This window comes from Aythya fuligula, chromosome 10 (genome assembly GCF_009819795.1).
Source record: "Aythya fuligula isolate bAytFul2 chromosome 10, bAytFul2.pri, whole genome shotgun sequence".
NCBI classification, from domain to species: domain Eukaryota; kingdom Metazoa; phylum Chordata; class Aves; order Anseriformes; family Anatidae; genus Aythya; species Aythya fuligula.
In genome coordinates, this window is record NC_045568.1 from 7,036,479 (window position 1) to 7,059,176 (window position 22,698).

Here is a 22,698-nt window from a genome sequence, read left to right on the forward strand (position 1 = left end):
AGGGCACAGCCCTGGGGGCTCCCACTGCAGCCCCAGCAGCCCAACCACCCCAGGGAGCAGCACTACAAACAAAGGCTTTAACGAGCAGCACCATCAACAAAGATTTAATGAGCAAGTTCCTGCAGCTCCCGGGGCCAGGCCCTGTCGGCTGCCCCAGAGCTGGGGGCTGCAGCCCCACGCTTCAGGGGGATGATGCAGATGCTGTTCTTGGCTTCTTTGGCTCTCCACCACCGGCCCAGCCTGCAGATGACACAGGTATCAGCACCCCGCACCTCTCCTGCTCCAGCTGGGGGGCTGGGAGGGGGAAGGCAGGGTCCAAGTTCTGGCAAATGGGGGCATGGTGACAGTACCGGTGCTCCTGCCCAACGCCAGCCACCAGGAAGTCTCCCGTTGCTGAAAACTTCAGGCTGTTGATGAAGCCAACCTAGAGATAACAGCACAGGCATCAGCACCACGGTACCGCAGTCATCCCACGCCTCCTACCACTGGGGGCCTTCGCTCCCCCATACCAGGGGGATGTCACAGAGAGGCTCCAGCTTCCGAAATCCCTCGCCGCACTTCCACAGCTTCACACTGCCACTGTGGGAACCTGCAACAGAGATGAAATGTGTGCATCCCGGCACCAGGAAGGGTGCAGGGACCAACCCCAGCCCCGCATCCCTCCTGAAGCAAGCCCGGGGCTCCCAGTACCTGTAGCCACAAGGTCACTGTTGCGAAGAGCAGCCACTGCCGACACCCAGTAGGGCTGCTGCAGGTCGTTTTCACCCTGTGTCCCATGCGACTGCCTCACCAGCGCCAGCGGCTTCTTCTTTGTCAGCCCCCACAGGGCAACAGAGCTGCGGGGAGCAGGAGTGAGGCATGTGGGGGCACAGCCCTGCCCGCCCCTGCACACGCTCCCAGCCCTGTATTCACCCGTCATCGGCGCCCGACACCATGTGCTCCTCATTGATGAGCTGGATGCAGTCAATAGAGCCCCTACAAAAAAACAAAAACAAAAACAAACCAGTGATCATGAGCACACTTTAAGGTTTTATGAAACAGACCCAGGCACACACAGCCCAGCGATGTTCCCAACCACCTGCAGGCTCCCAGTAATGCTGAGCACACGCAGAGGAGTTGCTGGATCCACCAGCACAAGCCCCCCGCCCCCTACCCCAGACCTACTGATGCCCGTAGAAGATGAGCTGCGACTCCTCTGGGATCTTCCAGACCCTCACAGTGCCATCCCGTCCCCCCGAGGTCACACAGCACTCCCGGCTCAGGCTGTCCAGCCCCGTGATGACGTCCTGGTGCCCAAAGCTGGTGGGGAGCACGGTGAGTTGTAGGGAGCACAGCCCTACCCTTCCTCCCTCACATGGGGACAACAGGGTGACATCCCTGTCCCAGAGGGGCCTTACAGGGTCTCCACGTAAGCATTCTCCGCCACGTTCCAGACCTTGACGGAGCGGTCATGGGAGGCACTGTACAGCTGGTGCGTGCCCTTCTGGAAGGACAGACCCTGCGGAGGGACAGACGGACACACAGACACACTGTTGGGTACCTATAACCTGCCCAGCTGTCCCCAGGGATGCCGGCAGAACTGGCTGTGCCTTGCAGGGGACACCCCATGGGTTCCAGGCCCCCACATCCCCAGGCTCAGCATGAGGAAGCAGCACCCCCTGCCTGCCCAGTGGCAGGAGCCTTCCTCCCCGTCCTACAGCAGCCGACAGCCCCACTCACCGACACGGCATCACGATGGCCCGTGAACGTGTGAAGGCGCTTGCAGGTGGCTGCCTCCCAGACCAGGATCAGCTTGTTCCTGTCTCCTGTAACCTGGCAGAAAGCAAGGGATGCCCAAAAACCTGCCCAACCATACCCACAGCTCCCACCCCATGTACTTGGGTGGGCCCAGGGACCTGCTCTTTGGTACCAGTGGGGATAAAGGCTGATTCAACCCTGCAACCTTCAGCTCAGTAGAAGGAACTGCCCTCCAGAACCCTGAGAAGGGATGTCCCCCAACCCAGAGGCTCAGGAGCACACAGGGACAGGGCCAAGCAGCCCTGGGGATGGCATGTGGCCCCACGTGGCAGCACCACCCTCCCATCACTGTACCAGGTACTTGCCGTCCGACGAGATGGCCATGCAGAGGACTTGGGCCGTGTGCCCCATGTGCTGTCCTGTGCCTTTCTTCCCCCCGGGCATCACGTATAGCCTCTTCCCGCTCTCCACATCCCCTGTGAGGACAGGCAGTGCCATCCATCACCCCCAGGAGTGGGAACAAGACACAAAAAGCCCAGAGCAACACAACTGAGCCCCCAAACCAGCAGCCTTGTGCTTTGCAGAGTTCCCTGCCCTCCAGGCAGGGCAGAGCCGAGCCACCTCTACCCACTGCCCTGCCGCTGCAGGGTGCCAGCCAGCTGCAGCCCCCAAAGACAAGCAGAACCACTTGCATTTGATGACGGAGCCATCCTTGGAAGCCGAAAAGATGAACTTGTCATCTGGAGAGATGACCAGGCAGGTGATGGGCTGCTGGTGCCCCCGCAACACCCGGATGCTCAGCGGGTCTGGAGGCTGCACCTGGTGGGAGCACGGCCGTGAGCGAGGCCAGCAGCAGCCCCGGCCGAGGCGCGGGGACACCCACTGCCCCCCACGGCACACTCACCTCTTTGGCAACCAGGCGCTGCAGCCGGCCCTTCTGCTCGAGCTAGGGGGGGACCGCAGGGGGCTCAGGGACCGCTCCCTGGCCACCCCCTCACCCCTCAGGGATGATCCCGGAGCCGGGCCGGTGCCCCCCAAGCTCACCACGTCCTCCTTCAGCCGCTCGCCGACGGGGTCCCTGAAGAAGGCTGCGTTCTCCTCTTCCTCCTCCTCCGCCTGCTCCTCCTCTGCACCGGGTGCCCAGCGTCAGCCCCGGGCTGTTCCCCCCCCTCCTCGCCGCCCCCCAGCCCCACTGCCCGCTCTCACCGTGCTGCCGGAGCTGCTCCAGGTACAGCTTGGCCAGGCGCAGCTTCTTCTCCTGCGGCGTCTCCTCCACCTCCTCCTCCTCCTCCTCTTCCTCCTCCTCCCTCCGCCGCCTCCGCTGCTGCTGCTGCTGCTGCCCCTCCACCGGGCTGCGGGACACGCGTTAACACCGGCCCGGCCGCACCGGCAGCCTCAGGAAGCCCCCCGGAGCCCTCAGGGAGCCCCCCGGCCCCTCACCTCTCCGCCTCAGAGTCGCTGGACACCTCCTCATCGCGGGGACGGGCGGGCGCCGGGCGCGGCTTCCCCCCGCTGCCTGCACCCTGCGGGATGCAACGGCACCGTCAGCGGCTACCGGGACCCGGATCGGGACCGGGATCGGGATTAGGATCGGGATCGGGATGGGGATTAGGATTAGGATCGCGCTCACCGCCGCCCGCGGCCGCCGCCGCCGCCCCGCCGCAGCCCCCTGCGCCTTCCTGCCCGCCGCCGCCATGCTGCCGCCACACGTGCGCCCCGCTCCGCCCCGCTCCGCCCGCCTGGGGGCGGTGGCACCGCGCGGGGAAATGGCGGCGGGGCCGCCTCAGGGCTGAGCCCTGCCGAGGGGCTGGGTGCGCAGCACGGGTGGCCGAGGGGGGCTTGGGTGAGGGGGTGACGGGGATGGAGGAACCGGGGCTTGCTGAATCGCGGTAGTGAGTTCTGAAGAAAGCGGTCGTTGTTAGTAAAGCCGGGAATGGGAGAACGCGGGCTCGCTGAATGGCATTAAAAATAGATGTTGCCGAGTGTCTTTGCTTGCTGTGCTAATTCACCGAAACGAGGAGTCTCGGGGCCCCTCACTGAGGATGTTTCCTGGCAAAAATAAGGGAACCTGTCTCAAAAAACAGCTGAGACTGACCGTGTGGTTTGGGCAAGAGTTGAGGAGCAGCTGAGTCTGTATGAAGGCAGGGGTCAGCTGGTGGCGATGAAGAGGAGTTACCAGCCTTCATCCCCCAGCCCCCGACCACCACCGCCACCAGAAGGCACTGTGCGGGCACGGATGGGAGGACCTTATGGAAATGACTTCTTGGAGCTAATTTTAATACAAAGCGGGGACAGATTACACATATGTATAGGCGTATTGGGCAGCTTCATGCATATGTAACTTTTCTGCATATAACCAAGGCAGGTTGCTGTGTTAGGGTGCACATGCCTTTGGGAGCTATCCCGCATGCACCTGGCGCTGAAATAAACCACGTACCTACTTTATAACTCATTTCTGAGTTACAGAAATCTTCCACGAATCACAGGGATCTTCTTCTAGGGCCTAGGTGGGAAAAGAAATTGTATGGCCACAGGCAGTGAGGTTGGGTAACATGGGAGCGCTACACAGGTGCTGTTTCCCTTTGTAGGGAAAAAGCCATGCAGACAAAGCTCAGAGTTGAAGCTGGCCACTACTGTGGGGAACAATAGAAGAGGCTTCCTAAATATGTTAACAGCAAAAGGAGGAGCAGAAATAACATTGGTCCATCACTTGGTGAGGATGGTCAGCTTTTGTAGAGAAGGCAGAGACGTTTAGTGCCTTCTTTGCCGCTGTCTTCTGCACCAATGAGCACCAATGGGCTTTGGGACCCCAGCTGCCCTGAGCTGAAGGACCATGGCTGCCTGTCCTCACCTCGACTGCTGTATGTGGTTTCAGGCACCACAACACAAGAAAGACATAAAACTCTTAGAAAACATCCAAAGGAGGACAGTGAAGATGGTGAAGGATCTAGAGAGCAAAATGCGGGACGAATGATCGAGGTCCCTGGGTTTGCTCAGCCCAGAGCAGAGCAGGCTGAGGGGAGGCCTCACGGCGGCCTGCAGCTCCCTCACGAGGGGAGTGGAGGGGCAGGCGCTGAGCTCTGCTCTCTGGGGACAGCAACAGGACCCGAGGAGATGGCATGGAGCTGGCACAGGGGAGGGTCAGGCTGGGGGTTAGGGAAAGGTTCTGCACCAGGGCTCAGCAGGAGGGAGTCGGGACGTGCACCACGGCTCAGTGCAGGGCATGGGGACGTGCACCACGGCTCGCTGCAGGGGTCGGGGCCATGTCTCCCAGCCCCACTGAGGCAGCCCTGGGGCACGGCAGCGCCCTGCTACTGCCCAGCCCTCTGCAGGCCTGTGGGGCTCTGCCCTTGGCTGGCTGCCGGCTGCCCACCCACACGCTCCCTCACTGCCCTCCTCAGCAGGACCGGGGCAGAAGATACGATGAAATGCTCGTGGCTGAGAGAAGGACAGGCAGATGGCGGGCTGCTCACTGCCATGGGCAAAAGAGACTGGGCTCGGTGAAGAGCGATGGAATTTGTGGCCATGGGAGAACAGCACAGAGAGAACTACAAGCACAAACTGCAAGCTCCTTGCCGCGTAAGCCCACTCCAGGGGCTAGTTTCAAAAAGTTTCATTTTAAGCTGCAAAGCTGCCGTTTTAGGGTGCAATACCTTATCTGACAGGAAACCCCTTTCATTTTTAGTTTCAAAATAATCATTCTAAGAGCTAGAGCCTGAGGTTTTGGGCCCAAAGCATCCTTTTCGTGTCCAAGCCCCCATCTGGAGGGAGCAAAGCATCACTCTTGGATCCAGACAGAGGAGTGAGGACCGTGCTGCCCAACATTTTTAGGCTCCAGCATCACATCTTAGGGCAGAAAGCCTCTTCCTGGAGCTCCAAAGCCTTGTTTGAAAGGATAACCCCTCCTTGTCAGTGGCTTTTTCTTGCTTCCACGTCAATGTCGTGGACCAGGCGGCCACTTCCAAGGAACACTTCCCCGTGTTTAGGGTCCCCGATGTTATTCTCATTTCGTCTGCCCACTGCAGGGCCCAGGCAGCGTCTCCGGAACCGGGAGCAGGGCCTCTGGGGCGGGGGCTCTGGGGCGGGTCCCGTCCCAACGGACACAACGGACCTGGTTCCGTGCAGCAGCGACGGCTTGGAGTGCTCCCAGGTGCTCCAGGTGCGAAGCAAAGGCACAAAGCGCGGGCACCTTGCCCCAGAAAGCCAGCGCAGGAGCCAGGGCTGAGGAGCAGGTGGGGCAGCGCTGCCAGGGCTGCGCAGCGGGGCCGGCCCCAAGGGGCCTGGGTCGGCAGTGGGGCTGGGGGCAGCCCCGGGCAGGGGGACCTCCCTCCAGGACAGGGGCTGGCGTCTGCAGGCCCCTGGGGACAGGACCCCCGCGGGGCTCTGGGGCCACCCGCGGGCAAGAGGAGGGGGCCTGGGGCCGGTGGCAGCGCTGGCACTTTGTGGCATCCCTCCCTCCCTCCCTCCCCCGCGACAGGAGCAGGAGCCACATTCCCTCCTGAGCGCTCCCGGCAGGATGTCGGGGAGACCCCCCTGCTCCCCGCGAGCGGCCTGGCTGGAGGAGGCTGGGGCCTCCCCGGCCTCCAGGCCCCAGCCGCAGCCCTGTGAGGAGACCGAGGTGCAGCCACTGCAGGCGCCCTCTGGCTCCGGCGTGGGCCCTTCTGCCTCGGCCGTGGCGCATCAGGAGCAAGAGGACGCCCTGAGCTTCCTCCGCGCTTGCTGCAGCCGCAGACCCAAGGTACCGCTCGCTCGCTCGCTCGCTTTTGTGCCGCGGCTGCTGGCCTCCTGCGGGCAGCCCCTGCTGGGCTCCCCTGACCCGCTCGCTCGTCTCTCCCCTGCGCGGCTCAGCGAGAGGCGCAGAAGCTGAGGTTTCTGGCCTCCGTCTGCGACGCCTGCCAAGCCGCCGTCGCGGACCCCCGCACGTGGGACGCGCTGTATTTCTGCCAGCTGGAGGTGGCGCAGAGCATCGAGGTGAGGGGACGCCCTGCCCTCTGGCCGGGTGCTGGGCACGGCCCTTCCCGCTGCAGGGGCCAGCGGGGAGCCCCGGGAGCCGTCTGGGACGGGGCAGCCATCCTGGAGGCTGTAGGCCAGCCCCTGGAGCCGCTCGCTGGCCAGGGGACGCTGCCCTGTGCCATCCGTCGCGCTGTGCCCTGCAGGCGCTGCTGCAGGAGGAGCCCAGCGACCGCCTGGACACGGAGGTGCGGCAGAAAGCCATGCTCGCCATCGCCGCCATGAGGTACCTGGGCCAGCGCGGGCTTGGCCGCCACTCCCGGCCAGGGGCCCCGAGTGGGGCACAGGGTGCCGCACAGGGGGCGTTCCTCACCTCTGCCCCCCTCCCCTTGCAGCACAGCACGGCTGCTGCCGCAGGACATGACCGACGGCCTCCTGCACGCCTGCTTCTGCAGGGTCTTCCACCTCCCTGGCCACGAGGACGGGACGGACACGGACACGGACACGTCTCTCTACTCCAGCGTATGCACGGGCCGGGCTCTGGGGCTGCCACTGCTCCGCGTTCGGGCGCCCCGAGCCCTGTCCTCCTCTTTGCAGACCGTGGAAGCCCTGGACAGGCTGCTGCAGGCGCTGGTGAGCAGCGCCGGCGCCCGCGGCCTCCTGGAGCTGCAGAACATCTTGAAGGTGGGGCTGGGCAAAGGCTGGGCTTCAGCAGGACGGGGACACGGCCACCCGCCTGGGGGACACCCTGTCCGGGGGGACAACGGGAAGGAGCAGTGCCCCGTGCTGCGGGCACACCAGCAGCTTTTCTCCCCCCAGCTCCTGCTGCCCTTCACCCAGCAGCAGCCGGAGGCCGTGGAGGAGAGGGCCATGGCGCGGATCGCCAGGCTGGCCGCCTTCCTCACCAGCTGCTCCTTGCCCCAGGTAGGGAGCCCCTGCTGCAGGCAGCCCCGGCGCCCCCGGCCTCGCTCCACGGCCGCGGCTCTCCCCACCTCCAGGCTTGCGCAGAGCCGGGGCTGGGGCTGGGGCCCTGCCGCCCCGCTCAGCCGTGGTCCCGCGCTGCCTCTCTCCCCAGGTCAGCTCCTGCAAAGCAGGAGCCACAGTGCTGAGGCATCATCACCCCGAGAAGCACCGCTTCGCCATGCTGGGGAGGCTGGTGGGGTACCTCCTCCTGTGCTGCACCTGCGAGAACGAGGGAAAAAGCCACGAGGCAGCGGAGGCTGTGCGCCACCTCTGCCTCTTCATCACGCAGCAAAGAAGTGAGAGGAGCCGCGTCGGGCCGGGTCCCTCCACACACGGGCACGCCGGCACAGCCAGGCCAGCACCAGGCCGCCTGGGCCCCTCTCCTCAGCAGGAGAGACCCGAGCGAGCGAGCGAGCCCGGCTGCCTTGCCGCGGGCTGACGAGCCGTTCCCCCTGCCCTGAGCGCGAGAGCCCGGGCCCTCCCTGGCCGCGCTGCCCCCGGCTCTGCTCTGGCATGCCCCCTTCCTGCCAGGGAGGCTTGTGCCCGAGCCCCCGGCTGCCACTGCCAGGTCCCCAGCCCCCCCGCCGACAGACCCTGTGTCCGCTTTTCTCCAGGCACAAGGCTGTGGGACCAGGATGCCGAGCAGCCGCAGGGCTGGCAGAGCTGGCGAGCTCGGCTGTCCTTGCGGCTCTCCGAAGACAGCAACAGCAACAGGATGCTCATGGTGAGAAGCGCCAGCCCCGAGCCCCGAGCCCCGAGCCCCGAGCCCCGGAGGAGAGCCCGGCCCTGCGACGTCAGCAAGAGGACCGGCGCCGTCCCCGACAAAGCCCGGTCCCCACGGGGCCCGCACGCGGCCGCACCCCAGCCGTCGCCCAGCCCCTGCTCCCAGCTCTCCTGGGGCGCTGGGAGCAGCAGGGCTGAGCGGGGCCGTCGCAGCCCTCGGGGTGGCTGACGTGCTGCCCTTCCTCCCACAGATCTTCATGAAGTACCTGCAGCCCTCGGAGCGCCTGGGCGTCTTCCTCGCCGCCGTCGAGAGCATGAGAGCCCCGAGTCCCCACAGCACCGAGCTGGCTGCCCACATGGTGGACGTGCTGGTGGCAGAGACCGACTTCCATTCGGGACAGGTGGGTGCCCGCCAGCACCCCCGGCCACGGCCACGGCTCCAGCCTCCAGAGCTCCTGCCCTGGTGCCGGCCCGGTCTCAGCCGTGTCCCCCCGGCAGGTGCTCCACATCGTGTGGGCCATCTACAGAAGCCTGCCGTCCGTCAGAGCCGCGCTGGCCCTTCAGAGCCTGGACAGGGCCCTGCTGCTGCTGGCCAGCAAGCGCCCCAGGGAGACGGTTGCCAGCCTGCTGCAGTGCTCGCCGACCTGCACCAGGTACGGGGCCCAGCAGGGCTCCTCTCGCACACCCCCAAAGCCGTCAGCCGGGCCGGGGGCGGCCCTGCTGACAGCCCGGGGGTCCCTCCCGCAGCGTCGCCGTCACCATGTGGAGGGCGACGGTGTCTGAGCCCCCAGGCACAGAGAGGGTGCTGCGGGAGCTGCTCCGCATCCTCATGAACCAGTCTGGCTGCAAGACATCCACCTCCACCAAGGACCACCCGCGCGTCCTGGCCCTGGCCGTGAGTTCCTCGCTTGCCCGTCTGAGTCTGCGTCTGCGTCGGGCAGGGGCCGGGGCCGGGGCCGGGGCCGGGGCAGGGGCAGGGGCAGGGGCAGGGGCAGGGGCAGGGGCAGGGGCCAGGACAGGGGCAGGGGCAGGGGCAGGGGCAGGGGCAGGGGCAGGGGCAGGGGCAGGGGCCGGGGCAGGGGCAGGGGCAGGGGCAGGGGCCAGGACAGGGGCAGGGGCAGGGGCAGGGGCAGGGGCAGGGGCAGGGGCCAGGACAGGGGCAGGGGCAGGGGCAGGGGCAGGGGCAGGGGCAGGGGCAGGGGCCGGGGCAGGGGCAGGGGCAGGGGCAGGGGCAGGGGCCCCGCTCCCCTCCCCTGGCCCCTGCCAGCCTTCTCCGCACCCTGGGGCACCAGCCTGGGGGGCTCCGTCCTCCTCTGTCCCTCCCTGCCCACGCCTCCGCCTCCGGGTGCTTCCTGCAGGCAGCAAGGCCCCTCCACGAGATCCTCCTGCTGCCTACCAGCCGGGGGGAGGCCAACGCCATTTTCCCCCAGCTCTTCCTGGCCCTCCTCTTCCAAGTGTCCTTCACCACGGAGCTGACGCTGCAGGAGGTGCAGGTCTTCTGGAAGAAGCACCCGCAGGACCTGCTCACTCCCGTCAGGTGCCACAGCCCCGGCCCCTGCTGCTCAGAGGAGCCCAGGGCTGGGGCTCCCGGCGTGACCCGGGCCCTTCTCTGCCTGCAGGTCCACGGTGCAGGCCCTGAAAGCGCTGCTCCGCAGCGTGGGCCTGGGGAGCCAGGTGCTGGCCATCGAGGCGCAGGGCGGCTGGGCCGCGCTTCTCAGCGCCGAGAGCCACCTCTGGGGCGTGCAGGTGGTGGCCAGGTGAGAGCCCCTCGTCGGCACCATCCCAGCCCTGGAGGTGACAGGGGCTTCTCGGAGGAAGTGCTGCCACAGCACGGGTGCCCGTGGCCGCTGGGGCGGTGCCAAAAGAGAGCGGTGCAAAGCCAGGAGAGCTGGGCCCGCCCGGCTCGGGGCTGACGGCGCCTGCTTGCCGTTCTCCCTGCCAGGGAAATGAAGGAGTTGCCCAGGAGCCTGCGCGCCACCATCATCCACCAGCTGGTCGAGCTGCTCCGCATGGAGGCCTCCTCCTGGGAGACGGTGGCCATGGTCATCCTCAGCGAGGTGAGCAGGGGCAGCGGGAGCAGCGAGCCCACGTGGGCCTCGGGGCCAGGCTTGGCCGTGCCCTGGCATTCCTGCCCTGGCATTCCTGCTGCTGAGCCGGCACTGCGCCCCACGTCCTTTTCAGCTGCTGGAGTGCACAGAGCTCGGCGACGAGCTGGACTGCGTCGTGAGCCTCTTTGCCAGCTACCTGCGGAGCCCGTGCCTGGGCATGCAGAGCCTGGTGCTCAGGGCGATCCTGGGGCTCACCGAGAGGCCGGCCACGGTGAGCGGGGGCAGCCGGCAACGCCACGAGTGCCGCGGCTCGGGCTGGGCTGGCCCCGGGCTCTTGTGGCTCGGCACCTCGCCAGGCAGCGGGGAGGGGAAGGGGCGCTGGGCGGGCTGGGAGAGTGTTGTCGCCCAGGGGGCAGTCATTGCTTTCCCCAAAGGAAGGTGTTTTGTTCACACAGGCGAGGCGAGCGCTCGTCCTGCTGCCGAGCATCACGGAGCAGCTGCAGGGTGCAGACAGCGACACCCGCGCTGTCGCTCTGCCCGTGCTCAGCACCATGCTGCGGCTCCTGGAGGGGAGGACGCTCAGCCTCACGGCTCTGGAGCTGGCCGGCAAGCTCCCAGCCCTCTTTGGCGACGTAAGGCTGCGTCCCCATGGCTGCGTCCCTGGGACAGCCCGCTGTGGGCTCTCCCTGCCCGCTTCCCAGCCCGGGGCGCTGCGAGCCCTTGGGCAGGCTCGTTTTGGAGCGCTTCTGGGGGCTCGGGGCCTTTGCCCCCAGCGGGACCGATGTCCCCCTCTCGCCCTCCCCAGGAGTCAAGCACGGTGCGGCTTCTCTCTATTCGCCTCTTCCTCGACACGCTGGGCTTGGTGGAGGGCAGCAAAGAGAAGCTGCAGCAGGTGGCACACAGGAGCCTGCTCCCGCTGTCCTTCCACCTGCACGACCAGGACGAGAGCGTGGCCGAGGTGGGCATTTTCGGGGGAGGGCGATGCCGACTGCCCTGCCCTGCCCTGCCCTGCCCTGGGGGCCCCCGAGCACCAGGGGTGCTGCAGCTGCTGGCAGCGTTAGTCTCCACTGAGGCCCCCTCCCTGCGGAGGGGCTGCGGGGGGGGGAGCAGGGTCTTCTGCCCAGGCTCTGCTGCCATCTCAGCTGTTCTGCAGGCCTCCCGGGAAGCCCTCCTTGGTGTCGCGCGCGTCCTGCGCTGGAGGCAGCTGGCGCACCTGGCCGAGACGCTGCAGAGCTGGGAGATCGGCGAGTGCCTGGTACGCACAGTTCTGCACCCGGGGCCGGGGCCGGGGCCGGGGCCGGGGCCGCCCTGCGCTGAGCCCGCGCCCTTCCCTCTGCAGCTGGCCAGGAGGAGCAGCGCAGCAGAGGAGTACCTGACCCAGAGCCTGCCCTACCTGCAGAGCCCGCAGGAGCCCCTGCGGCGGGAGGCTGTGAGGTTCACTGGTGAGCCGCGAGCCTGGGGTCCCCCGTCCCTGTGCCTTCGTGCTGCGCCCCGGGGAGCAGCCGGGGGCGCTGACAGGCCGTGTGTCCCCAGGGCTCGTGGGGAGGCACCTGCTGGATCAGCGCCAGGACATCTGCCAAGGTGAGCCAGGGAGGGGGATGGCAGGAGCCTGGCCCCTGCTCCCTCCTGGCTGTGCGGAGAGCTGGGGGCAACGTCGGCGGGGGGCCGGGCGCTCTGCGGGTGCAGGGCCGTCACCTCGCCTCTCCTTCTCTGTTCTCTCAGCCCTGCGAGGCTTGGCAAACGACCCCTGCAAGTCGGTCTCGTCGCTGGCGATTCAGACGGGGCTGATCCTGCAAGCACCATGGCCACGCTCGCGCTTCAGCTTTCGGCAGCTGTGCTCCAGGCTGCAGAAGGCGTGGAGGAGGCGACGCTCTTCCCCGGCAGGCAGCTGAGCGTGCTGGAAAGCTCCCGGCATCTCCTCCTGCCTGCGGCGCAGCCCCGCTCCCCGGGCACGTTCCCTCCACTTCTCCGGCCTTCTGCGTGCCGGGGGCACGCCCGAAGCAGCTCCCGAAGCCCATGAACAACAGGGCTTCAGCCGGCGCCTCTCCAGCAGCGAGCCTGCTCCAAGACCCCCGCTTCGGCCTGGGACACTGCCAGGGATGGCACAGCCGCAGCTCCACTGGGCCACCCTGAGCGCCCTGAGCGCGGAAAGTGGCCTCCTCCTCCTCGTTGCCATCAGAGCTGGCCAGCAGCATCCTCAGCTACACGCAGGCTGTGCCTCCCCAGCCCCGGGGGCGCCGTGCAGCCCTCCCTGGAGCGCAGCTCTGCGCACACGCCCCACGCCTGGGGGCCTCGCTCTTTGCCCTCTCTCTGGCCTTTCGCGCGGTCTCCCCCATTTTCTTCCCTTCCCTTCCCTTCCCTTCCCGTCCCTTCCCTTCCCTTCCCTTCCCTTCCCGTCCCTTCCCTTCCCGTCCCTTCCCTTCCCTTCCCTTCCCTTCCCTTCCCTTCCCTTCCCTTCCCTTCCCTTCCCTTCCCTTCCCTGCCCTGCCCTGCCCTGCCCTGCCCTGCCCTGCCCTGCCCTGCCCTGCCCTGTCCCTCCCTGCCCTGCCCTTGCCGTCCCTTCATGTTTTTCCTCCCTCTCCCTTTTCCCTTTAATTAAACTTTTTGTATCTCAACCCTCGAGCTCCATGTGTCTGTCGTATTTTCTCCCCCTGCCTCTTGCAGCAGGGGCAGGGAGAGAGCGGCCGTGCTGGAACTCGGCTGCCCACCTGAGGAAAACCAGCACCCTGTTGGGACAGCAGGGGCTTGCTGGAGTGCTGCCTTTCTCCACTTCACCATTTGCCCGGAGGAAGGATCTGCCCCCTCTGACTCTGGCCAGCACTGAGCGTCCTTTTGGGATGCTGCCAGGCTGCACCAGGACAGCCAGGCGCTGTAGCACTGGGGAGAGAGTCTCCAAGTGCCTTCCCTCCAGAGGCCAGCTCTTCTGAAGCACAGCGGCCGAGAGCAGTTTCAAACCAGTAGGGGGAAACCAAAACCACTGCTTTGTGTCCCAAAGAAGAGGCTCTGAGCACAGAACCAGAGGCCTTGGGTCTGAAAAAATAAAAATTAATTAACTAATTAATTAAGTAATAGAAAAGAGTAAAAGAAAAAAAGAAAAGGAAGAAAAGAAAGAACAGGAAAAAAGGTGGTGGATCCTAAAAGGCTTCTTTGGTCCCTCAAAGCCTCTGGGCTGGATGGTCCAAAACCCCAGTTTTAAAGTCCAAAGCCTCACTACTTTGAGGTCCACCCCTCGTTTAGGATCCAAAGGATCTTCATTATTTGGCCCCCGTGTTTCCTTGTTTGCCTGCCACAGCCTTATTGTCAGGGTCCAGCACCTCCACTTGGGATCCAAAGTCGTCTTTTGATCTCCTGACCCCTCAGAATTGAGCCCCAGGCTCTACGTTCTAGTGAACAAATCTTGCTTTTCAGGGCCCTGCAACTCCATGCTGATCCAAAGGTGACTTTTGATGGCTTACCTCCTCAGTTTTCAAGCCCAGGCCATCATTTTTAGGGCACAATGCCTTACTTTGGTGTCTCACAGTTTCATTTTAGGCTGCAAAGCTGCCTTTATAGGGTGCAGTACCTTAGCTGACAGGAACCCTCTTTCATTTTTAGTTTCAGAATGTTCATTCGAAGGGCCAAGGCCTGAGGTTTTGGGCCCAAAGCCTCCTTTTCGGGTCCAAACACCCATCTGGAGGGAGCAAAGCATCGCTCTTGGATCCAGACAGAGGAGGGCAGGCTGTGCTGTCTGACATTTTTAGGCCCCGGCCTCACATGTTAGGGCAAAAGCCTCTTCCTTGGGCTCAAAAGCCTGGATTGAAAGGGTAACCTCTACTTATTCCTGGCCTTTTCTTGCTTACACATCAATCTTAGAGACCAGGCTGCCACTTCCAAGGAACAATTCCCTATTTTTAGGATCCACAATTCTATGATAAGATGCAATGCGGCCTTCTTAGATGGCGAGGCCTCCCTCCTATAGCCCCTTAACCTAGCTTCTGGATCCAATGTCAGATTTTTCTTGCTTCCAGCCACACTCTTACGGACCAGGCTGCCCGTTTTAGGGCAACATGCCCAATTTCTAGGGTCCACACTTTGATCGTAAGGTGCAAAGCGGCCCTTTTAGATGCCGAGGCCTTATTTGAGAGGAAAACCCCTCATTCCATATTCCCGAATCCTCATGCTAGGAGCTGAGGCCTGAATTTTAGGGTCCAAAGCCTCCTTTGCGGGTCCAAACACCTATCTGGAGGAAACAAAGCAGCAGTTCAGGATCCAGACCCTGAGCTGCAGAGTCCAAAGGCCCAGGTTTTGGCTCCAAAGCCTGACTTGGAGATACAAGACACACCCTCTCCTCCTCCCTGCCTCTTGCCTCCTCCCCTCATGAAATTTTAACAGTCCAAAACCTCATTATTAGGGCCCCATGCTTGTTTATTACACCCCAAATCCCTATTTTCTAGGTCAAGAACCTCTACATGGCATCCAGACTCTTCTTCTGATTGCCTTAACTTTCCGTTTAAGGGCCAGGCTGCTCCTTTTAAGTGACCGAGTGCTTTTGGTCAGGGCCCTGACTCCTGCTTCTGGATCCAAAGCTAGATTTTCCTTGCTTCCAGCCACACTCTTATGGACCAGGCTGCCATTTTTAGGGCACAATGCCTAATTTTAGGGTTCACACTTTCACTGGAATGTGCAAAGCGGCCCTTTTAGATGGTGAAGCCTTATTTGAGAGGAACACCTCTGCTTTCAAATTCCCATCTGGAGGGAGCAAAGCATCACTCTTGGATCCAGACAGAGGAGTGAGGGCCGCACTGTCCATCATTTTTAGGCCCCAGCATCACATATTAGGGCAGAAAGCCTCTTCCTTGGACTCTAAAGCCTTGTTTGAAAGGATAATTCCTCCTTTTTAGTGGCTTTTTCTTGCTTACATCCACAGTCTTACGGACCTGGCTGCCATTTTCAAGGAACAACTTCCTAGTTTTAGGTCCACAATTTTATTCTTAGGTCCACTATTTTATTAGGGAGCGTCTCCGGAACGGGGAGCAGGGCCTCTGGGGCAGAAGAAGAACGGCACACAGGGGTTTCCACATCACGCTGCCCAGCCATGCCAGAACCTGCCCCCAAAACACCCGCTGGGACTTGCCCGTAGCGCTGCTCAGGCCCCTGGAGCTCTGCGGGAAGGAGATCCTGCAGCCAACCCCTTGTTGTGTGACTGGGGATCCAGCACCTAGTCTGGGGGCTGCTGCTGAGGAATTTCCCTGTGTGGCAGGCCTCGCCGCAGGGCTGAACGTACCCATGACTTGCGGAAAACGGTCTCCACCATCAGGAAGTTGTACAGTAGGTACGTTTATTCAGCGCTGGGCAGCACGGGGGGGAGTCCCACCAAAGTCGTGCGCACCTGACGCGGCAACTTGCCATGGTTCCATGCAGTAAAGAGTTACCTATGCATGAAGTTTCACACCACGCCTATACGTATTCGTAACCTGTCCCCGCTTGGTATTAAAACTAGTTGCAAGGAGTCATTTCCATCAACTCCTCCCATCTGCACTTTCACAGTGTAGTCTGGTGGTCGTGGGATGAAGATTGATGACTCTTCCTCATCACCGCTAGCTGACCTTTTGTCTCTGCGCAGACTCAGTTGCTCCTTGGCCCTTGTCCACCCGCAGGACCAGTTTCTTAAGACAGGCTCACACTCTTCTGAGGAGACTGCCCTTGGGAAAGGGGCCCAAGGCTTCTTGCTTTAATTAACTTGAGCATCCTAGTTTCATGCTATCACTCCCTCTCTGCTTGATAAGATTCCCCTAAATTCCTCTCTCAGTTCCCCCTTTTCTCAAAGTTAGTACATTCCTTTCTAAAAGTCTAACGATTTATTGTATACCCCTAACTCCCTCTCTCAGCCATCCAACCCGCAGGGCTCAGGACTTGTTGATGCTCTAAGGAAACGCCTGAGGAGACAGAGAGCTGTGTGTCCAGCCCACAGGGCGCCGGACAGCAGGCTGGCCAGGACAAGGAGACAAAGAACAGGCAGCCAAACAGCGCGAAAGAAGCAGGAAAGCTGGAGGAAGAGGTTCTGCCTCTGTTGTGCCGCTGGGTGGAAAGCGGCTCTGAAAAGGGACAGCCTCGTTCGCAGCTGCTCGGAAGAGAGCCCCAGCTGGTGTCTGGAATGCTCTGGTGTCCCCAAGGCTGCCAGCACTGGGAACAGCCTGTTTCTGGCGGTGCCTCCCCTTTCCTGGTCTCGCAGAGAAAGGGAAGCCCATGCAGGACCACGCAGGGAAGGCCTGCAATGCCATGGGAGGGACTGCGTGCTGGAGCAGGGCAAGAGAGCGGGGACAAGCGGCAGAAGAGGCTGGAGAGGGGGGAAAGGTGTCCGCAGGTTGCTCGTAGCTTCTCCCTCCCCTGGCCACTTAGCGCGAGGCGAAGCACAGCCTGGACACTGGCGATTCGGGTGCAGAGCTTTATTCGGAGAAGGCATGCCGCTCGGCAAAGCTGCCGGACGGCTGCCAGTCCTCACCCCCCCGCTGCCCCGCACGCCGGGGGGGCCGCCCCCAGCCCTGGCAGGAGGGCCGGGACGGTGGTGGGGGCCGGGGGGGTGGTATCCACGGGGGCTGGAGGGCGCTGGGCCGGTCGCGCTGCAGCCGGCTGGGGTGCGCTCGGCCAGGCCCGGGTGGCGGCCGCTGGCGCTGGGCCCGTCTCGGTGCCCGGGCTTCCGAGGCTGCGGAGAGGCGCCTGCGGAGAGAGGAGGCTGGGCAGCACCCGGCGGCCGCGCCGCAGCACCTCACCGGCGGTGCTGCAAGGCCAGCGGCAGCCGGCCGACGGGGAGCTGGGGCGAGAGACGGCCGCTCACTGCTGTCTTCTCCTCCGCAGCCGGATGAGCCCGCAGCACAGAAGCGTGCCGAAGAGCAGGGAGCCCACGATTGCCGCCGCGCTCACGAGGCAGTGCTTGCGCACGGCGGCACCGGCCGAGGCACTCGCGCTCCTCTCGCCAGCCACACCTGGAGGAACAGCTCTGGGCCTTAGCGCGTCCTCGCGCTGCTGGGCAGCCTGCGGGAGCTCTGGCAGTGCCGAGACGGTCGCTCTCCCGCTGCCAGCCTCTCCGGGAAGAAGCTGCCTTGCTTGCAGCAGAAGGCGCCGCCGCCATGCTCGCTAGGCGGCTCCCGCTTACGGGCTGCTCAGTACCTGGACTCTCTGGAAAGAACTGGAACACCCCGGTGTGGCGGGCTTCTCCGGGCTCCGAGAGCACTGCCAAGAAGGAGAGAAAGGGAAAGCCTCAGCACGGCTCGGGCACAGAGGATGCCGAAGGACGGGCGGGCGGACGGGCGGACGGAGAGGCTCCCTCTGCGAGTCCGTGCAGCCCCCTGGGCCGCAGGTCGCAGGAGGGGTCCCGCTCGCTGCTGCGGTGCTGCTTTGGGCCCCTGGGGACTTGGGCAAGCTGCGGGGCTCAGGTGCTGCGGGAGGTACGCTCCGCTACGGGCCACGGGCTGCAACTGGCTGCGGTGGGAGGCAGGCGATCCCCACCCACAGGCACAGAGGCCCGCCAGCATCTCTGGCACACTGCTGGCGCTGCGCTCCGCGCGCCAGAGCCCACAGCCCTCCTCCAGAGCGCTGCCAGGCTCCTTTGGCAGCACCTGCTCTGTGCTAAGCGTGCCACCGGCCGGCAATTACCTGGCGGGACGGTCGCTGGCGCTGCCTCTGGCGCTCCCTCCGAGCCTGGCAGCGTGTTTCCCCTGGGAAGCGCCTCCTTCTGCACAGCCTCTCCGTCCGCCCCTTCGGAAAGAAAGCGGCACAGTTGCACGGGGAGCGACCGCTCCTCAGCAGGAGGATGCTTCTAGCTGCAGCAGGCGATGCTTCTCAGCATGCCCGCGGCTGTAGCCAGCCCCTCAGGCTTCCCCGTGCAGCACACCCACCCTGTGCTCCCTCCAGTTCCTGCAGGATTTCCTGCAGGATTGCCGAGGTCCTCTGGGAGCTTTGGCCTCTTTTCGCTTGCTGCCTTGCTCTTCGAGGACCCAGCGGGGAAGCTGGAGAGCCGTCGCCTACAGCCACACCTGCAAGCAAACACAGAAGAGAGCAGCTCCCACCAAACAGGGCGGGATGCTTCTTCCCATCGCGCAGCTCCCCCAGGGGATTGCTGCACGGCCCTGGGCTCTCCCTCCCGCCCAGGAGCCTCTTGCAAACAGGCAGCAGGGGCCTGCAGTGCCAGCGTGCCGGGACAAAACGAAGCGTGCGTGCAGCTGCCCAGAGAAGGGCCTCCCCAGAGCTCAGCCCAGGCTCGAAACTCAAGCCCACCGTGCCCGCTGGCTCTGCAGCACGCATGGGGGCGGAGCGGCTGGCAAAGACAGCTTGGCAAGGCAAAGCGCCCCAGGCGTGTCACCGAGCCTGAGCCCTTCCCTCTCTGCTCTCCTGCGGGGCTGAGGCCAAGGAAGGCCTCCAGGAAGGTCCATTGCACGCGGGCAGCAAACAACAAGGGAAATGCTCGCTCCTCCCTCCCGCCGACTTACTTGTGGGATCGCCCTGGGGCACGAGGACAGGACCATGCTCGGACGTCCCGGACAAATCACCTACAGGCACAGAGCAAAACCGTTCCCAGTGCGTGCTGGGAGCTCCTTCTGCCCCAGCGCCCTGCGGTGGGTGACAGAGGGGCCGGGGCACCCAGGAGCAGGGCCCAGGAGCAGGGCGAGCTGGGGGAAAAACACTCGTCCCCGCTTCTTGTGGAGAAGAGCCCACTGGCCAGGGAGAGGCTGCAGCACTGCTCAGCTGGCGCAGAAAGCCACCAACAAAGCCCAAGGAAAGCAAGAGCGACACCGCAGCCCACGTACCTGTGGGGTGCCACCCAGTCTCGGGAGCAGGATTCCACGGGGCAGCTGCAACAGCACGGCCTGCGGGCACAGATGGGGGCCAGGACAGATGGGGTGAGGAGGGCTTCCACTGCGTGCTGCAACCAAGTCTGCCCTCGCGAAGCCCCCGCAGGGAGCGGACGACCCCTCGGAAGGGGGTGGTCTGCCTGCGCAGGACCTCCCGCAGGACTCGCCCGCAGACCAGTGCTGCTGCTTTGGAGGCAGGGGACGGGGACAACTTACCGCTGGGCTGCCCCTGGAGCCCCACTCCAGGACCCAGCTGAGGAGCTGGGGAAGCGCTGCCGAGCGCATCGTCACCTGGAAGCAAGCAGAGAGCAGACACGTTCCCCTTGCCCGCTGTGCCCCCGAGCACCCTGCAGTGACGGAGGGGCCGGGGCACGGGGCGAGGTGCCCGAGGCTGCGGCGGGGCTCAGGGACCTCCCGACGGAGGGGAAGGCTGGAGCCGGGGCAGCGCGGCGCATGGCTCGGCTCACAGGGGCCCCGGGGGGGCTCAGCCCAGGCTTCGGCCCCCAGCCCCTCCGGCGACTCGCCCGCGTCCGGCCCTGCCGCTGCCCCCGGCGCTGGCGCCCACCTGCTCCCAGCGCTCGCCTTGGCATAGCCCAGGCATCGCGGGCACACAGGCCTGCCAGCACGAGGAGGAGGAGGAGGAGGCGGCTGGGGGCCGCAGCCCCCCACATCCGCCCCATGCTGCCACCGCCGCGTGAGTGCCGCCGTTGGGGCCGGCGCAGAGAGGTGCCCGTGGCCTGGCACAGCGTCACAGCGCGGCGCTGTGACCTCATGGCCGCACCCTGCTGGCACAGGGGCTGCATGCATGGGGCTGGGGCTGCGTGGCATCAGCCACAGCCGCAGCTCCACTGGGCCATCCGCCCTCAGCGCGGAAAGTGGCCTCCTCCTCCTCGTTGCCATCAGAGCTGGCCAGCAGCATCCTCAGCATCCCAGAGGCCTTGGGTCTGAACAATTAAAAATAAATAAATAAATAAATAAATAGAATAAAAAGAAAAGAAAAAAAGAAAAGGACAAAAGAACGAGAAAAATGGTGTTGGATCCTAAAAGGCTTCTTTGGTCCCTCAAAGCCTCTGGGCTGGATGGTCCAAAACCTGTTTTATAGTCCAACGCCTCACTACTTTGAGGACCACCCCTCGTTTAGGATCCAAAGGATCTTCATTATTAGGCCCCCGTGTTTCCTTGTTTGCCTGCCACAGCCTTATTGTCAGGGTCCAGCACCTCCACTTGGGATCCAAAGTCGTCTTTTGATCTCCTGACCCCTCAGAATTGAGCCCCAGGCTCTACGTTCTAGTGAACAAATCTTGCTTTTCAGGGCCCTGCAACTCCATGCTGATCCAAAGGTGACTTTTGATGGCTTACCTCCTCAGTTTTCAAGCCCAGGCCATCATTTTTAGGGTACAATGCCTTACTTTGGTGTCTCACAGTTTCATTTTAGGCTGCAAAGATGCCTTTATAGGGTGCAGTACCTTAGCTGACAGGAACCCTCTTTCATTTTTAGTTTCAAAATGTTCATTCGAAGGGCCAAGGCCTGAGGTTTTGGGCCCAAAGCCTCCTTTTTGGGTCCAAACACCCATCTGGAGGGAGCAAAGCATCGCTCTTGGATCTAGACAGAGGAGGGCAGGCTGTGCTGTCTGACATTTTTAGGCCCCGGCCTCACATGTTAGGGCAAAAGCCTCTTCCTTGGGCTCAAAAGCCTCTTCCTTGGGCTCAAAAGCCTGGATTGAAAGGGTAACCTCTACTTATTCCTGGCCTTTTCTTGCTTACACATCAATCTTAGAGACCAGGCTGCCATTTCCAAGGAACAATTCCCCGTTTTTAGGATCCACAATTCTATTATAAGATCCAACGCGGCCTTCTTAGATGGCGAGGCCTCCCCCTATAGCCCCTTAACCTAGCTTCTGGATCCAATGTCAGATTTTCCTTGCTTCCAGCCACACTCTTATGGACCAGGCTGCCCGTTTTAGGGCAACATGCCTAATTTTAGGGTTCACACTTTCATTGGAATGGGTAAAGCAGCCCTTTTAGATGGCGAGGCCTTATTTGAGAGGAGCACCTCTGCTTTCAAATTCCCATCTGGAGGGAGCAAAGCATCACTCTTGGATCCAGACAGAGGAGTGAGGGCCGCACTGTCCATCATTTTTAGGCCCCAGCATCACATATTAGGGCAGAAAGCCTCTGCCTTGGCCTTGAAAGTCTTGTCTGAAAGGATAACCCCTCCTTTTTAGTGGCTTTTTCATGCTTGCACATTAATCTTACAGACCAGGCTGCCACTTACAAGGAACAAACCCCTATTTTTAGGGTCACAATTTTATTATCACCTTATTATTGCCACATCAGGGCCCAGGGACCATCTCTGGAACCGGGAGCAGGGCCTCTGTGTCAGGTCCTGTCCCAGCGGACACAACGGACCTGGTTCCCTGCAATGCGGACTTCTTCGACGGCGAGGCCTTATTGGAGAGGAACAGCCCTCCTTTGAAATTCCCAAATCCTCATGCTAGGAGATGAGGCCTGAATGTTAGAGTTCAAAGCCTCCTCTTTGGGTCCAAACACCCATATGGAGGGAGCAAAGCAGCACTTTAGGATCCAGACAGAGGAGGTCGGGCTGTGCTGTCCATGATTTTTAGGCCCCAGAGTCACATGTTAGGGCAAAAAGCATCCTCCTTGTGCTCAAAAGCCCTTTTTAGAGAATGAACCCTCCTTTTCAGTGCCAGGATCATCATTTGCTGAGTCAAGGCCTGTCTGTCAGGTCCCAAAGGCTCAACCTGAGAGCCCAAAGCCTCTTTTTTAGCACCCAGAGCCTTCTCCTTGGGACTCAAAGCCTCAGGTTGGGGTACAAAGTCTCATTTTCTGGGTTCAAAGCTCCATTTTGTCTCTAAGATTGATGTGTAAGCAACAAAAAACCAGGAGAGGTTATCCTTTCAATCAAGGCTTTTGAGCCCAAGGAAGAGGCTTTTGCCCTAACATGTGAGGCCGGGGCCTAAAAATGTCAGACAGCACAGCCTGCCCTCCTCTGTCTAGATCCAAGAGCGATGCTTTGCTCCCTCCAGATGGGTGTTTGGACCCAAAAAGGAGGCTTTGGGCCCAAAACCTCAGGCCTTGGCCCTTCGAATTAACATTTTGAAACTAAAAATGAAAGAGGGTTCCTGTCAGCTAAGGTACTGCACCCTATAAAGGCATCTTTGCAGCCTAAAATGAAACTGTGAGACACCAAAGTAAGGCATTGTGCCCTAAAAATGATGGCCTGGGCTTGAAAACTGAGGAGGTAAGCCATCAAAAGTCACCTTTGGATCAGCATGGAGTTGCAGGGCCCTGAAAAGCAAGATTTGTTCACTAGAACGTAGAGCCTGGGGCTCAATTCTGATGAGTCAGGAGATCAAAAGACGACTTTGGATCCCAAGTGGAGGTGCTGGACCCTGAAAATAAGGCTGTGGCAGGCAAACAAGGAAACA

At 62.6% G+C, this 22,698-nt stretch overlaps 1 protein-coding gene across 1 annotated transcript; it reads right to left on the minus strand.

Moving 5' to 3' along the window:
• Positions 1-89: 89 nt before the first annotated feature.
• Positions 90-3,433, minus strand: RRP9 (ribosomal RNA processing 9, U3 small nucleolar RNA binding protein). Its single transcript, XM_032194239.1, has 15 exons — positions 3,368-3,433; positions 3,178-3,260; positions 2,944-3,089; positions 2,782-2,864; positions 2,642-2,683; positions 2,430-2,556; positions 2,092-2,213; positions 1,720-1,812; positions 1,398-1,498; positions 1,165-1,299; positions 913-975; positions 691-836; positions 510-589; positions 351-424; positions 90-240 (listed from the first exon to the last, which is right to left on the minus strand). The coding sequence occupies exons 1-15, from the start codon at positions 3,431-3,433 to the stop codon at positions 105-107; spliced, it is 1,497 nt and encodes a 498-aa protein (XP_032050130.1). The 3' UTR covers positions 90-104.
• Between the last annotated feature and the right edge of the window lie 19,265 nt (positions 3,434-22,698).